The sequence below is a fragment of the Leucopleurus acutus genome (genome assembly GCF_964270905.1).
Source record: "Leucopleurus acutus genome assembly, chromosome: 7".
Taxonomy (NCBI): Eukaryota; Metazoa; Chordata; class Mammalia; order Artiodactyla; family Delphinidae; genus Leucopleurus; species Leucopleurus acutus.
The window spans coordinates 44,164,973-44,178,559 of NC_139150.1; the positions used below are offsets into that span (position 1 = coordinate 44,164,973).

Sequence of the window (13,587 nt, forward strand, 5' to 3'; positions counted from 1 at the left end):
GACTGGCACAGAAACAGGAAAGGATTGAGTCTAGTATCTGGGGAACAATGGGAAGTCCAGTTTGGCTTTGTTAAGGGACGGAGCAAGAAAGTCGATGGAAAAAGTATTTCAGGACTAGTAGATAGAGGACTGTAAAAGCCCAGAGAAGGAATCTGTTTGTTTAAACACAGGAGGCAAATGGCGGCTACTGGTGACTTCTGAATAGGTACATGGCATCACCAAAATTAAGCTTTAAGATCACCCTCTTCAATCTCAAGCTCAACCACTTCTTCCCTGTTGACTAGACTTCATTGACACCTGCCGGTTTCTGTTCCCCTGGGGCCTTTGCACCAGCTGTCTCCTCTGCAGGGAACTCACCCCACCCCAGACCTCCATGTGGTCGGGGCTCCTTCTTATTCAGATATCTGCTCGAGTGTTCCGTCCTCAATGAGCTTCCCTAACCAGCCTATCTGAAGGAGTCCTCCCACCCTTAGGCACTTTTTACTCTACTAATGTATTTAGCTTTCCAATAGCAACTTATCATAATTTGAAATTCTTTTATTCACTTCATGGCTGCCTCATAGGTTGGTTCCTCTCACTATAAGCCCCATGTGAGCAGATACCTTATTTAAAGACAGATACAGTAGGACTGGGTCTAACAGAATGGCTGATAAACAACAGGTACTCAATAACTATTTTTTAGCAGCTTCACCGAGATAAAGTTCACATACCATATATTTATTTAAAGTATACTATTCAAATGTTTTTAGTGTAGTTACACAGTTGTGCAAAAATCACAACCCATTTTAGAACATTTTCATCACCCCCGAAAGAAACCCCGTACCCATGAGCGGTCCCCCCATCTCCCCACCCCCCAATCCTTTCAGTCCTAGGCAACCACTAATCTACTTTCTGTCTCTGTAGATTTGTCTACTCTGGACATTTCATATAAACAGAATTATACATTCATGACCTTTTGTGACTGGTTCCTTTCACTCAGCCGGTGAAGTGTTTTCAAGGTTCATCCATGTTGTAGCCTGTATCAGTACTTCATTCATTTTTATTGCAGAATATTCCATTGTAAGGATACACTATATTTTGTTCATCCATTCATCAGTTGATACACACTTGTGTTGTTTCTATTTTCTGGCTCCTATGAATAATGCTGCCACCAACTTTTGTCTGCAGGTTTTTGTGTGAACAAATGTTTCATTTCCCTTGACTGTATACTTAGGTGTGGAACTGCTGGGTCGTATGGTAACTCTATGTTTGTTTAATGTTTTGAGGGACTGCCAGACTGTTTTCCAACAGTGGTTGCACCACTTTGCATTTCCACTAATAGTGTATGAGGGTTCCAATTTCTCCACATTCTTTTTTTTTTAAATTTTATTTATTTATTTATTTTTGGCTGTGTTGGGTCTTCATTTCTGTGCGTGGGCTTTCTCTAGTTGCAGCGAGCGGGGGCCACTCTCATCGTGGTGCGCAGGCCTCTCACTGTCGCGGCCTCTCTTGTTGCGGAGCACAAGCTCCAGACGCGCAGGCTCAGCAGTTGTGGCTCACGGGCCTAGTTGCTCCGCGGCATGTGGGATCTTCCCAGACCAGGGCTCGAACCCATGTCCCCTGCATTGGCAGGCAGATTCTCAACCACTGCGCCACCAGGGCAGCCCTCTCCACATTCTTGTCAACACTTGTGATTATCTGTCTTTCTGATTATAGTAACCTAAGTGAATATGATGTGAATTAGTATCTCATTGTGGTTTTGATTTGCATTTCCCTGATGACTAATGACGTTGAGCACCTTTTCATGTGCTTATTGGCCATTTGTATATCTTCTTTGGAGACATGTCTATTCAGATCCTTTGTGCCCATTTTTAATTGGGTTATTTGTCTTTTTATTATTGAGTGTAGGAGTTCTTTACATATTCTGGATACAAGGCTCTCATCAGATGTGATTTGCAAATATTTTCTCCCATTCTGTGCATTGTCTTTTGACTTTTCTTGATGGTGTCCTTCAATAACTATTTTTAAAATAAAACAATGAATAAAACGAATCCTTTAAGACAGAAAACTATGACCAGTTCATAAGCATGTGGCAAATTAGTGGCAGGGCAGGACCTAGAGGAGAATTCAAGTCACCTGTTTTCAGCCCTGAGTTTTGTTTACTGGTTCTCAGCATTGCCCAACTAGCCCAGAAGCAATGACATCATCCTACGATGAGTCAAAGAATGCAGCATTTGGTAAATTGGCTCATGAGCATTAACCAAATGGAAAGATGCCCCAAGGTTAAAAAAATAAAGAAAAAAGGTTTTGCTGGACGCTAGGCTATAATAAATCTTAAGTGGCCTACAATTTAGTTTTCTCTTGAAAAACTCTGAAATTGATGAATGGGTCCCACACACACACAGGGAAAAAAAAAAATTAGTTAAATGCAACTAGAATAGGTCCAGGATGAGTAAGCAGTAAACTTCTAAACTTGTAGTTACGGATATATGCTTACAAGATTAAAGGCTCTGAAATTGTCTTCCCTCCCTGCACTGCATTCAAACTCATGAGCACTGCCCAGTTTTATTATGGTTGAGAAACTTCAACTAGTGAAAACAAGGTACAAGCCTGGGAACATCGATATGGAGAGAACTGGTATATTTTTACAGCTGTAAGAGCTTCTCAGAGTAGAAAAATACCAGACCTTAAGTACTTATTACAAAAATATCAGCTCTAAGTACTTAGTACAAATATATATGATATATATATATGTGTGTGTACACACACACACACACACACACACACACACACACACACACACACACACACACTGGGAAAGGCAGCAGGGAAGGACTTGCTTTTAATAAATCTTAACCAGTTTCAATGCTGGCAGGGTATCCACAATGTAATTTTCCCAGGACAGAATTAACCCCTTAGATAATGCACAGAAGATTCAACTAGAAACTTCATGCTTCTTTTGTGGTGCTAACCCTAACCTAACAATCAGATTCACATATAAATGCAAACAAGATTAATCTAGTATTGTAGACAGCAACCTAAAAATATTATACAGAGAGCAATTTATAAATAATTTAAAAAACACATTTTAAAATATGTCCATATTCTTACAAGGCAGTAAAGTTAGATTAAGAATACATAAAAAACATGTTCAGAACATACATCATTATACTATAAAAAAATATATGTGAAGGGCAGAATACATGACGTGAATAAATTATAGGTATAATTATTTATTATAATGGAAAGTAGGCTACATGACGACTTTAGATAGAGGCAAACATAAAATGTGACATCATATATACCATTTTTAAATCATCCTTAAATATTATTTCTGGCTTCACATTCTCTGTTTACACTCTTCCCTCTACATTCAGCGCTCAATGCAAACTTCAGTTTTTAAATCAAATATGGGAAGGCTCATTTGGGAAGCAATCCCCCATGAATCTATCTTTATCCCTTAAGTTGATACAGGACCTGCAGTGCAAATAATAGTGCACAGATGTGTAAAGTAGAGATAATACCTAAATTTATCCAAGGAGAATTGAAGTATGGGGCAGACTTCGTGTTTATCTGCCTAGTGAGTATACCAGCACAAAATACTTGGAATCCTTATCTTATCCAAGCTGATAACCCTGCCAATATCACAGCCTCACAGTTTCTTGATCCCATCCAGTCCACTGGCCTTCACCTGTTCTCTATCTGGTCAGCCCACCTCGGACCTTATCATGCAGAATAGCTCTAACCTAGAGCTTACAAAGAAAATTACCCTCTGGGACGGCTCCCATCTTTCCACTTCTACCACTCTTATCAAACAGGCTTTCCATTTTTATTTTGAACCTTTATACCTGCCCTATTCCTTTGGCTCCCCAGTCCTATTTTAGCCCTACCATCTTTCTCAAAGCCGGGACACTGTGGTCTATCATTTCAAAGACAGTATCCCTTTGTGTTCGAGAACCATTCATCTCCGTCACCGCCAGCTTCCCACAGTCTCTTGTTCCCTTCTCTCTCACTCTGATACATTCTAACTCCCTGTTTTGTCTTTATCTAAGCTCAGGTTCCTGAGCATTAGTCACAAAAGCACAAAACAATATAGACTGGTGCATTTTCTCACTCATTCACTTAACCACTACTTACTGAGCACTAACTATGCACAAGCAGCTACTGCCATTGCCGTTTGGCAACTCTTCTCATTAGGCACTAATTAGGTCGTTAATTCCTATCAGAATTTTCTGGTAGGAGCCCTGGAGCACCAGGCCACCAATTTCACCCAGTTCCCCCTCTCTCTGCAGGTGACCTTCACCTCAGAACCGACAGTGAGATCCAGACCATTGTCCACACACGCTCACCTCCTTTCCTCCCCAGTGCGAACTCCCTAAATCTCCATTCACCTTCATTCTTCTTTAGGCTCAAGGCACCAATGTCCCTCTTCCTTTCCAAACCTACTCCTCTCTAGGTGCACCCTTTATGCTTCCTGTCCCAAGGGCTCACTGTGCTTCTCCAATGCCACCCACTGGGCTAGGTGCTGGGGACACAAATAGGAATGAGGCACAGCCCTGCTTTCCCAGCTAGTGGAAGAACAGATATGCAATTACACACTCACACACAAACACACGCACAAATACACATGCAATCAGGGTGACCATATCATTTCTCTGCCAAACTCAGACATGTCTGAAAAGTGAAAGGGATATAAAAAATACTTAATGGAGGTGAACTGATTTACTGTAGGCAGAAACCAGTGCTGTCCCTGGCAAAATACGATTATGGTCACACTAATTACAAGATAGTATGGTACCTTCGACTATGCAGCCATTAAAATTTGCCTAAAATTATTTAGTAACGTTGGAAAAGGCTCATAATACAATGTTAAGTGAAAACAGTATATAGAAACTGAGCATAACTTGGTTGAAAAAAAGAACAAGACATAATAACTGACATTTATTGAGTATGCAGTACGTGCCAGGCACCATTCTAACTACTTTCAACTAATCCTCACAACAACCCTATGAGGAAAATACCATTAGATCTTTTTCACACATGAAGAAACTTAGGCACAGAGAGCTTAAGATGCTTGCCTAGGGTAGCCCAGCTAGGAAGTGGCAGTATTAGGATTCAAACCCTTTTGGTTCTAGACCTATGATCCTAAATACTCCAGGACATTGATGAGATGAAGGGAGATAAGGTAGGTGGGCAGGCAGATGTGCAATGAAACTCCCCCTCACTGCTCAATCAAGCATTGGTGCTAAGAGCACGGGTAACCTCCTTGTCCCCAATTCTTTAAGCCATGTTTCAGTTCTCACCTCCTAGATTCTCTCTACAGCATTTCTCTTTAGTGCCATGCTCTGTGGCTCTCTGACTCTGTGTCTTCAGGGCCTCCCCGCCCCCTTCATCTACTCCCTTTATCCCTTGCCTTCTCCAAGGAGGTTGTATTTTAGCCCTACCATCTTTCTCAAAGCCGGGACACTGTGGTCTATCATTTCAAAGACAGTATCCCTTTGTGTTCGAGAACCATTCATCTCCATCACCCCCAGCTTCAGGCTGTATTCCCAGCCCTCCTCTCTCTTTGTGCTTCACTTCTTAGCATCCTATGCCCTTCCACAGTTTCACTTATGTTGAGGTGGTGAGTGCCAGTCTTCACTTATTTCCTGCCCTAAATTCTCTTCTTCCTACTGGACATTTGCATCTGCATGACTCTCTACCTGCCAACAACACTAAGGCTGAACCTACCATGTTGCTCCCAGCAGACTGCCCTCATTCTACAGACAAGTCCCCATTCTCCGGGTCCCCGGGCTATAAACTTTGTTCTCTTCACCTTCTCCCTTCTCCTCAACCTCCACTTGCATTTGGTTACCAAGCCATGTTGAATCCACCTGTATAAGAGCTTCCAAATCTATTCTCTTTCCATTGTCACAGGTTTTGTGTTTGTTAACAATTAACTTTTCCCAACACAATAGCCCCTCTGCCTCTTCCAGGTCATTATGCACACAGCTACCAGAGAACTCCTCCCAGGCGGGACTGAACCATACCGCACTGCCTGTGGCTCCATCAGTACTTGTCTTGCTTAACAGTAGCTATGGATAAAAATGTCCTAGGTCCACGGGCTTCCCTGGTGGCGCAGCAGTTAAGAATCCGCCTGCCAATGCAGGGGACATGGGTTCCAGCCCTGGTCCGCGAAGATCCCACATGCCGCGGAGCAACTAAGCCCGTGCGCCACAACTACTGAGCCTGCGCCCTAGAGCCCATGAGCCTCAACTACTGAAGCCCGTGCGCCTGGAGCCCGTGCTCCGCAACAAGAGAAGCCACCGCAAGGAGAAACCCGTGCACCGCAACGAAGAGTAGCCCCTGCTCGCCGCAACTAGAGAAAGCCCGCAAGCAGCCAAAAATATAAATAAATAAATAAATTTTACAAAATCACCAGTGCTCCACTACAGAAACCCCCAGGAACCCTGGCATTCTCTTATTTTTCCTTTGAGCAGCTTTTGCATCTCCGTGGAGTCCTTATAGATCATATAATGCTTCCTATGTCTTGTTTTATTTATATATTCACATTCATTATTAGGGCACTTGATAACACAGCAACCCTGTGACGTGGATGGAGCAGGTGTTAAGGTCCCCAACGTGAAAAATCAGGCACTGAGGGTCAGGTTGGTAAATAAATAAAAGGTTTGAAGTTTCACTCAAACCTTCTGACTCAGTCTGGTTTTCTTTCTGGTCTCTTTTTCCTCCCAGCGTTAACCTAAACTGAAGAGTTTATTGGCATGGATTGTTCCTTCTTGGTACACTTAGACGGAGAGATGTAATCGGTTGAACTAGTGAGAATGTTGCATGAGTAATTTCACTTTAAACTATGTGCAAATTTAACTTTGATAAAAATAGAAATTCATAGATACATACATATGTATCTTATAGCACGCATGAGTGTGTATCAGCATTCATTTTTACCACCCATGAAGATAAAGTCGGCTTCTTTGTCATTTAATCCAACCTGAATTAGCCAAGTGATAAAGTCAGAAGCCAGAGCGATGCGGGGAGATACTGAAGCCTTGGGGGAAACCCAGACACTGCTTCACATAACTTGAACCGACAACACAAATTCCCCTCCCTGCCCAGGGGATGTTTCTGGGTCAGGACTCCCTCCCTTAACCAAAGAGTTAGACATTGCTGGACATTTTCCCAGCACACTACCCTGCTTCTCTGGCTGACCTTTACAGTTAGGACCTCTGGATATAAACTCATGAAAGATAGCAATAAGGCAAATTCAGCTGCCTTGGGGCTCACAAAAATGCAGTGTTTCAATTCAAACAGACCCCGAAAATCCCAATGGCCACATACAAGCCATTCCTAGTCTATGAGGTTAAAGCAACAGACCCACCATCGTCAGGCCAAGCACCCTGAACTGCTTCTTCTCATGAATGGTTCCCCCACTCATGAGAATTACGCATGTGACAGTGGCTAGCAGAAGTCAAAGCTAAGGTTCTTGGGCACGGAGGTCAGAGCTGAGGTTCCTGCCTGGTGCAAAGGCAGGTGCATCACACAAGGATCAACCTGGGACTCCCACATCCATTTACAAATGCCTAAGGATATAACTAGGGGAGGACGGTTCACTCTCATACAACCTACCGGACTAGCCCCATCCCCTATTTCTAATGCCATCCATGAGCACCCAGAACTCACTCTCCACTGTTTACCAGCACTTCAAGCGTCCCAAATTACTCACAGGTCAAAACTAACCAGCAGAGTGGGAGGCCTTCGGGGCATTGCTGAACAAGGTTCTTCCTGCTAAAGCAGCTCTTCCTGCTGATTTGGAAAAAGCTTCTTCTAACCTTCCTCATGTAAACCACATTCAGAATTAAATGAAATATGAATTCAAATATGATCTATCATAATATACCAAGGCAAGATGCTTTATAAAATATTGTCTTCAGATATTTTTTGTCCCTTTCTTCCAACTCCATTGAGCTTATCCTATACTATTTAATGGGCTACGACAAAGATCAACCAGGGAAGGGAGCACTGCCACGGGAAATCAGCCAGAATTGTTTAGAACCCAATGGAAAACAATTTTTAAACTATTTTAAATTGTTAGTTGAAGTGGAAAACGAGTTTCCCTGTCTACAAAGCTCTGATTTAGCTCTTTTGACTTGGTCATCAAAAATGTATTTTCCTGACCTTCAATGAGTTGCATCTTCCTGCTTTTTATAAAAATGTCTTCCATTCTCCATATCGAAATAAAGTCTGAATCTCACTTATTTCAGATTCAGATTCAACAAACCTTCCACAGCAAGCTTAACTATATGCTGGGCAACACAGAATCGACTCCCTCTATTATCTAGAGATTTATCCTTTTACAGATGAAGGAACAGGGGCTCCATTAAGTTCAGTGACTTTCCTGCTTTCCTGGACCTTGCAAGTGGCATCTGCAGAGCTTCCAAGTCTATGCTCTCAATGGCAACACCAGGTAAAACATTTTTCCCAGTATTGCTTGCAGCTGGCTTTATCTTTCTGGACTCTTGCTGAAGATAAGTTACAAGGTTTGGGGAGGGGTTTTTGCTCCAGGTGATGTCAATTTGGAATCAAGGATTCTAAGCACCTCACAGAAGGATAAATACAGCTGTTGCATACTGCAAACAACCTTTACAGAGGACCTTCCTCCCTGGGTTCAAATAACCAGAAGTTAATTCCTACTGGTTTGTAGATTTTGTCCAAACAAAGGTTCACAATTAACATTATGTCAGGTCTTATTCCTTTATGTCTTTTCTATCCTCTAACCACTATACCGCTAGTTCAAAGGGTCAGAGCACACGATTAGGAAGGAAGAACTAGGCCTGTTCTTCCATCCCTGTGCAGGCCAACAGGCAGACGTACGTACCCTCAGCCACCCGGGGTACGGAGGTCGAACTAAATATTAAGAGGGCTTGGAGTCTGGGCTTGTAGGGGAAGAAAGGAAGGGCTTTCTAGAATTTCAGAATTTCGAGGCATAACCATTCACAAAATATAAACATTGTGTGAAAACCTACCAAAGCAAGCACTGTTTCTATAACCAAAGACCAGAAAACCTTCATTATTATTCCTTTCCAGGAAGTCAAGTATGTCCTTTTTGCCTGTTGCTTGCTTACTTGCTCTTGTGTTACTCTCCATTTCCTATCTTTCGTGAACATGAGAGGCATGCCTATTCTTTTCTGTAGAAATCTCCAGGCCAGAAATGTTACCTCTGGTGGCTTTTAAATGCTAAGATGCTATACGAAACATGATACTGAAACTCTGAATAGACAGTCAAAACCGTACCTTTACTGTGGTGGAAAGTCACTGCCTTATTCACCTAAAATATTATATAGAAAGATATCAAAAATACTACCAGGATATTAAATGACTTTAGAAACAATAACAGGTCTCAGATCCAATCTGTGACATATAAGGTGGGACACACCCCCCCCCCCCCCCGCAAGCCCGAAAGGGTAAAAATAGGAGAGCATTCCAGAGACATTTGCAAATAAATTACTGCCCTCAACTGAACCACAGCTGGTTTACTGATGGAAAGAAAGAATAACAAAAGGATGGCTCTTACAGTGCAATGATATTGCATGTGTGAACTCAATTTACCACCTGCAAGACTTAGCTTAGGGTTATGCTCCTTTGATCTACAGAGGAAATGCTTTACACAGTAAGAATAGCTGATCTTTTTACACTGGTTAGGGCATGAGTTCAAGGGGTTCTCTGTCAGCTCTGTAAGCACTCAGTTTCCCCACTGGCATTGTAAAAACCCACAACAAATCATGTTTGGTGCTATTTGTATGGAAACTTTCTTAGTATTACCTTTTAAATGAAAATCCATGGATCTTCACTAGAAGGCCCTTTGTAAAAAGTCAGGCCAGGTTGCAGGATACTGCAATGTTTGCTTCTTCACGAGTGGGTTCTGTGACAATTTCTTCTCCCCCACGCTGCCAGGCTCCGAAATGTGTAAATTCTATTTAATGAGTTTAGTTTGATACAGATCTTTCTGCTTTCGTAATTCCTGAAGCTTCTCAGGTTCAAGAAGTCCAGGTCGGCTTGAACTAAGTATCTGTGAATTAAGACTGGACGTTTGCTTCCAGTCTACTGAGCCACTAAATCAGAATTCAGGGAAATGGGGATTTTACTTACTTCCTCCTTCTCCCCCATCCTCACAAGCATGAGTAGGCCTGGACCAGACAGTCCTAGGTCTGAATCATGCCCTTACCACTGTCTAGCTGGGTGACCCTGTGCGGGTCAACTTCTCCAGAGTATTAGGTTCCCTGTTGCTGTATGTGAAGTAATATGCACCAAAAACGGTCATTTTGTGGATTATGAAATAAGTGTACGGTCAAGAACTATTCTTCCAAATATGCCTGTTTTATGAGAGATGCTCAATGTTAGCTGAACCTGAGTGATGCATCTGGAAAGATTATTAACATGACTACTTTTATTGTTAGCCTTTCCTGTTACATTCTCCAGTCACATGCAGCACCCAACTTCAAGCTCGTGTAAAAACACTTGAACAGACTCAATGTTTTCTTCCAGAGGAAAAAAAAGAAGCAGGTAGAATCCTACCAAGCCATTAGAATGAAACTCTCCTGAAGATGATAGGCACTCAGGCAAGAAAATCTGGCTGGCTGTCCCTTCCTTCCTTCCTGGTGTGTGTTGGTCTCGGCGACGGGGGATACAGACGATGCCCCTTGCCCTGGTCTCAGCCCTGCACAAGGTTGGCTTCTCCGCAACACGTCCTCCCTCTGGACCCACAAAGAGCAGCAAGACCTCCCGCTCCCCCGATGGCCCCAGTGCTCTTTCTAGATGCGGCAACAGCAGATCCGCCCGCTCTCGGTGCCGCGCCCCAGGCAGCCGATGAAAGTCCCCGTGCTAGAGCACTTGTGCTCCTGGACATGGAGCTCGACGGCATCAGAAATCGTCTGTGCTCTCCTGCTCCAGTGGCCCCAGCCGGCACCCTCCTCTCCCCTCATCCTGGCAGGGCAGGCAGGGCGCGTGCAGACGCAGCAGCCCCACAAGCGCGTCTGCTGTGAGGGCGCCCCCATCACCCTCGCCTCCCTCCCCCAGCAAAGTCTCACCAGGGTCAGGCCAGGGCCCCCTCCTCGGGCCAGGCCGGGAGAAGCGAGTGGGAGGGGTGTAAGGATGGGGGTGCACTTTCTGGGACCCGCTTATACAGCCTTTGTCACCCCATTTCTTGCAGGAAAGAGAGCGAGGAAGCCAAGACCGTGCGGAGGTATCTCCAAATCTGTTGCGCTTCCAATCTTCCCCGTAACACCACTCAATTCACGGTCCCCCAGCCGGGCAGCTCTGCCCAAAGCCCGCGAACGGCACCCCACCAAAGCCCCGCGCCCCGCTGCCCGCCCAATTCTCGCCCCACCGAGCCTCCGCAGACTCGCCGTTTTCCAAAGCAGAACCCCGTCGATGGTCTCGGAAGTTCTCCCACCTCCCCCTCCGACTCCCCAGTTGGGAGCCCCACGCGGATCCAGCTCGCGAGGCGAATAAGCCGGGAGGTCTCCCCTCAAACCTTTGCTCACGCCGGGTCCCGTCCCCTCTTCTCTCCCTCCTCCAGTCTAGCTCCAGTCCCAGCGGTCCTCTCCCCACTAGAAGAGGAAACTTCTTTCTGGACTAAATTCAGGTCCGAGCAGGAAAGGCTTTCCCTTCCCCGCCTCCCCCTTACACCAGCTCTCAGAAACCGCAGGGAGCCGGCACCAGGGGCGCGCTTACCCTCTACCCCCCCAAAGAGCCCACTGGTCCCCGACTTTCCACTGCAAAAGTTCCGGTAGGGTCTGAAACCACCAGGAGCGTATGTACATTCGCGATTCTTCCGGAGACCCTACCTATGCCTCGTGACTTGCAAGAAACAAGCAAACAAAACACAAACCCCAGCAACTTTGGGGAGCAAATGAGTGTGTGTGCGTGTGTGTGAGAGCGCGAGAGCATCGCTCAAGAGTTAGGGCAACAGCTGCAAGAGCACATCTGGAAGGGGGGAGGGGGACTGACGAGGAGGGGACCAGAGCGACTCCCCCCAGCCCCCGCCCCTGCCCTCTCAGCTTCAGGGCCGAGAGCCCGACCAGCCAGCGCTTACCTGTCCTAGGTTGATGAATCCATACTTGCTGGCTATGCGGTTGGCCTCCGGGAAGCCGCCGGCGATTTTGACTGCCCAGTGGTTGGTGTAGACGCGCGTCCGGCACACGGGGAGCAGGCAGCCCCCGAGCAGCGCCAGCACACACAGCAAGTCCAGCCGTCCCGGGCAGCAGCAGCGGCTCCCCCAGCCCATGGCCCCGGCGCTTCGCTGCTTCTTCGGTCGCTCGCTTGCTCCGCGCACTAAGCTGCGCGCACAACTAACTTCTCCGGCCTGGGCCGCCCCGGCTCGCAGCCCCCGGCCGCCGCGGCTCGCAGCCCTGGGCGATCGGCAGGAGGCGGCGAGCCCCGGCAGGGAGCAGAGCAGCGAGCCTCGCGCCGACTCCTAGACCATCCCTGGGGCTCCGGAGACCTGTGCTCCCAGCTCTCCGGCCCGCGGGGCAGTCGGCCGGCGCTACCCGGCTCGGGCGCAGGAGGCGGCTGAGTGGGGCGGGCGCCCTCCCGCAGCTGGGTCTCGCCGGGCTCGGCTCCCGGACTCTCCGACTCGCCCTCGCTCCTCCAGGGGCCCCCGAGCGCGACGGAGGCGGCGGTGCAGGCAGCGGCCGGGCGCCCCCTCTGCTGGCCCAGGTTCCGAGCGCTCGCTAGCTCTCTCCCCGCGCTCCCTCCGGCTCCGAGCGGCGCGCCGGGAGTGTAAGTGGCAATGGCAGCAGCACCCTCTCTGCATAAATGACTCCCCCCGCCCCGCTCGACACCCCTCCTTTCCCACATCTCCCTCCTCCTCTCCCTCCTCCGCCCGCCCGAAAGCGGCCACGGCCAGGCGCCAACCAGGTCCTAGCGCCGCCGGGTTCTTCAGGCTGTAGCCTCCAGGGTCCTGAGCAGCAAAAGCGAGTCTTTCCAAAGGGCTGGGAAGAGAGCCCCGGTGTGGAGGTTTTACCCCCTTCTCTCCCCTCCCTCATGGATTTGTATTAATTTACCGCCACTTCCCGAAAGACTAAAAAGATTTACAGGCTGGTTCTAGTCAAGTGCCCCGAAGATTCATTCATCCTAGCTCTGAACGTCCTCAAGCAACGAAGTATTTAAGGAGCTCACTTGCGTGTCAATTGCCGAACAAATAACCCGAGATTTTCACTTCGTTAATTCTTCACGCTTCTCAGCAACTGTTTATTTTACACATTCTGCTCTCGGGAGAAGCTACCACACAGGACCGTAAGGCGCATCGACTCTTGCAAAAGCCAGCCACCGCGGTTCCAAAGCCGAGTCTGCTGCCTGCTGACTTTCGAAATCCGTGCTTCCAATACTAGGCAACGCCACGGAAGAGTAAAATTCCAGTCGCGCAAGTGGGAAGAGATGTTTCTGTGTATATTTGGTTTGAAAGTGGATGGAGTTGTTGGGGCCAAGGAAATAACTTCATTCATTCGTTCCATTGAGTCTGATGAGGGCTTCTTTTTCTCCACCAAGGGAGAAGTTTTGCAACTTTTTCAAGCACGGCCCTGTAACAGTGAGAGACTTCGATAGAAAAAGGAC

The 13,587-nt window shown here is 46.7% G+C and overlaps 1 protein-coding gene across 4 annotated transcripts in view; it reads right to left on the reverse strand.

The window, feature by feature from the left end:
- Positions 1-12,730, reverse strand: part of PCSK5 (proprotein convertase subtilisin/kexin type 5) — a 452,417-nt gene extending 439,687 nt beyond the window's left edge. For all 4 annotated transcript variants that reach the window (XM_082843248.1, XM_082843247.1, XM_082843246.1 and 1 more), the window contains exon 1: positions 12,068-12,730. In XM_082843248.1, the coding sequence (XP_082699374.1) occupies positions 12,068-12,259 (192 nt within the window). In that variant the 5' untranslated portion in view covers positions 12,260-12,730. The remainder of the gene's footprint in view (positions 1-12,067) is intronic.
- Positions 12,731-13,587: the final 857 nt, after the last annotated feature.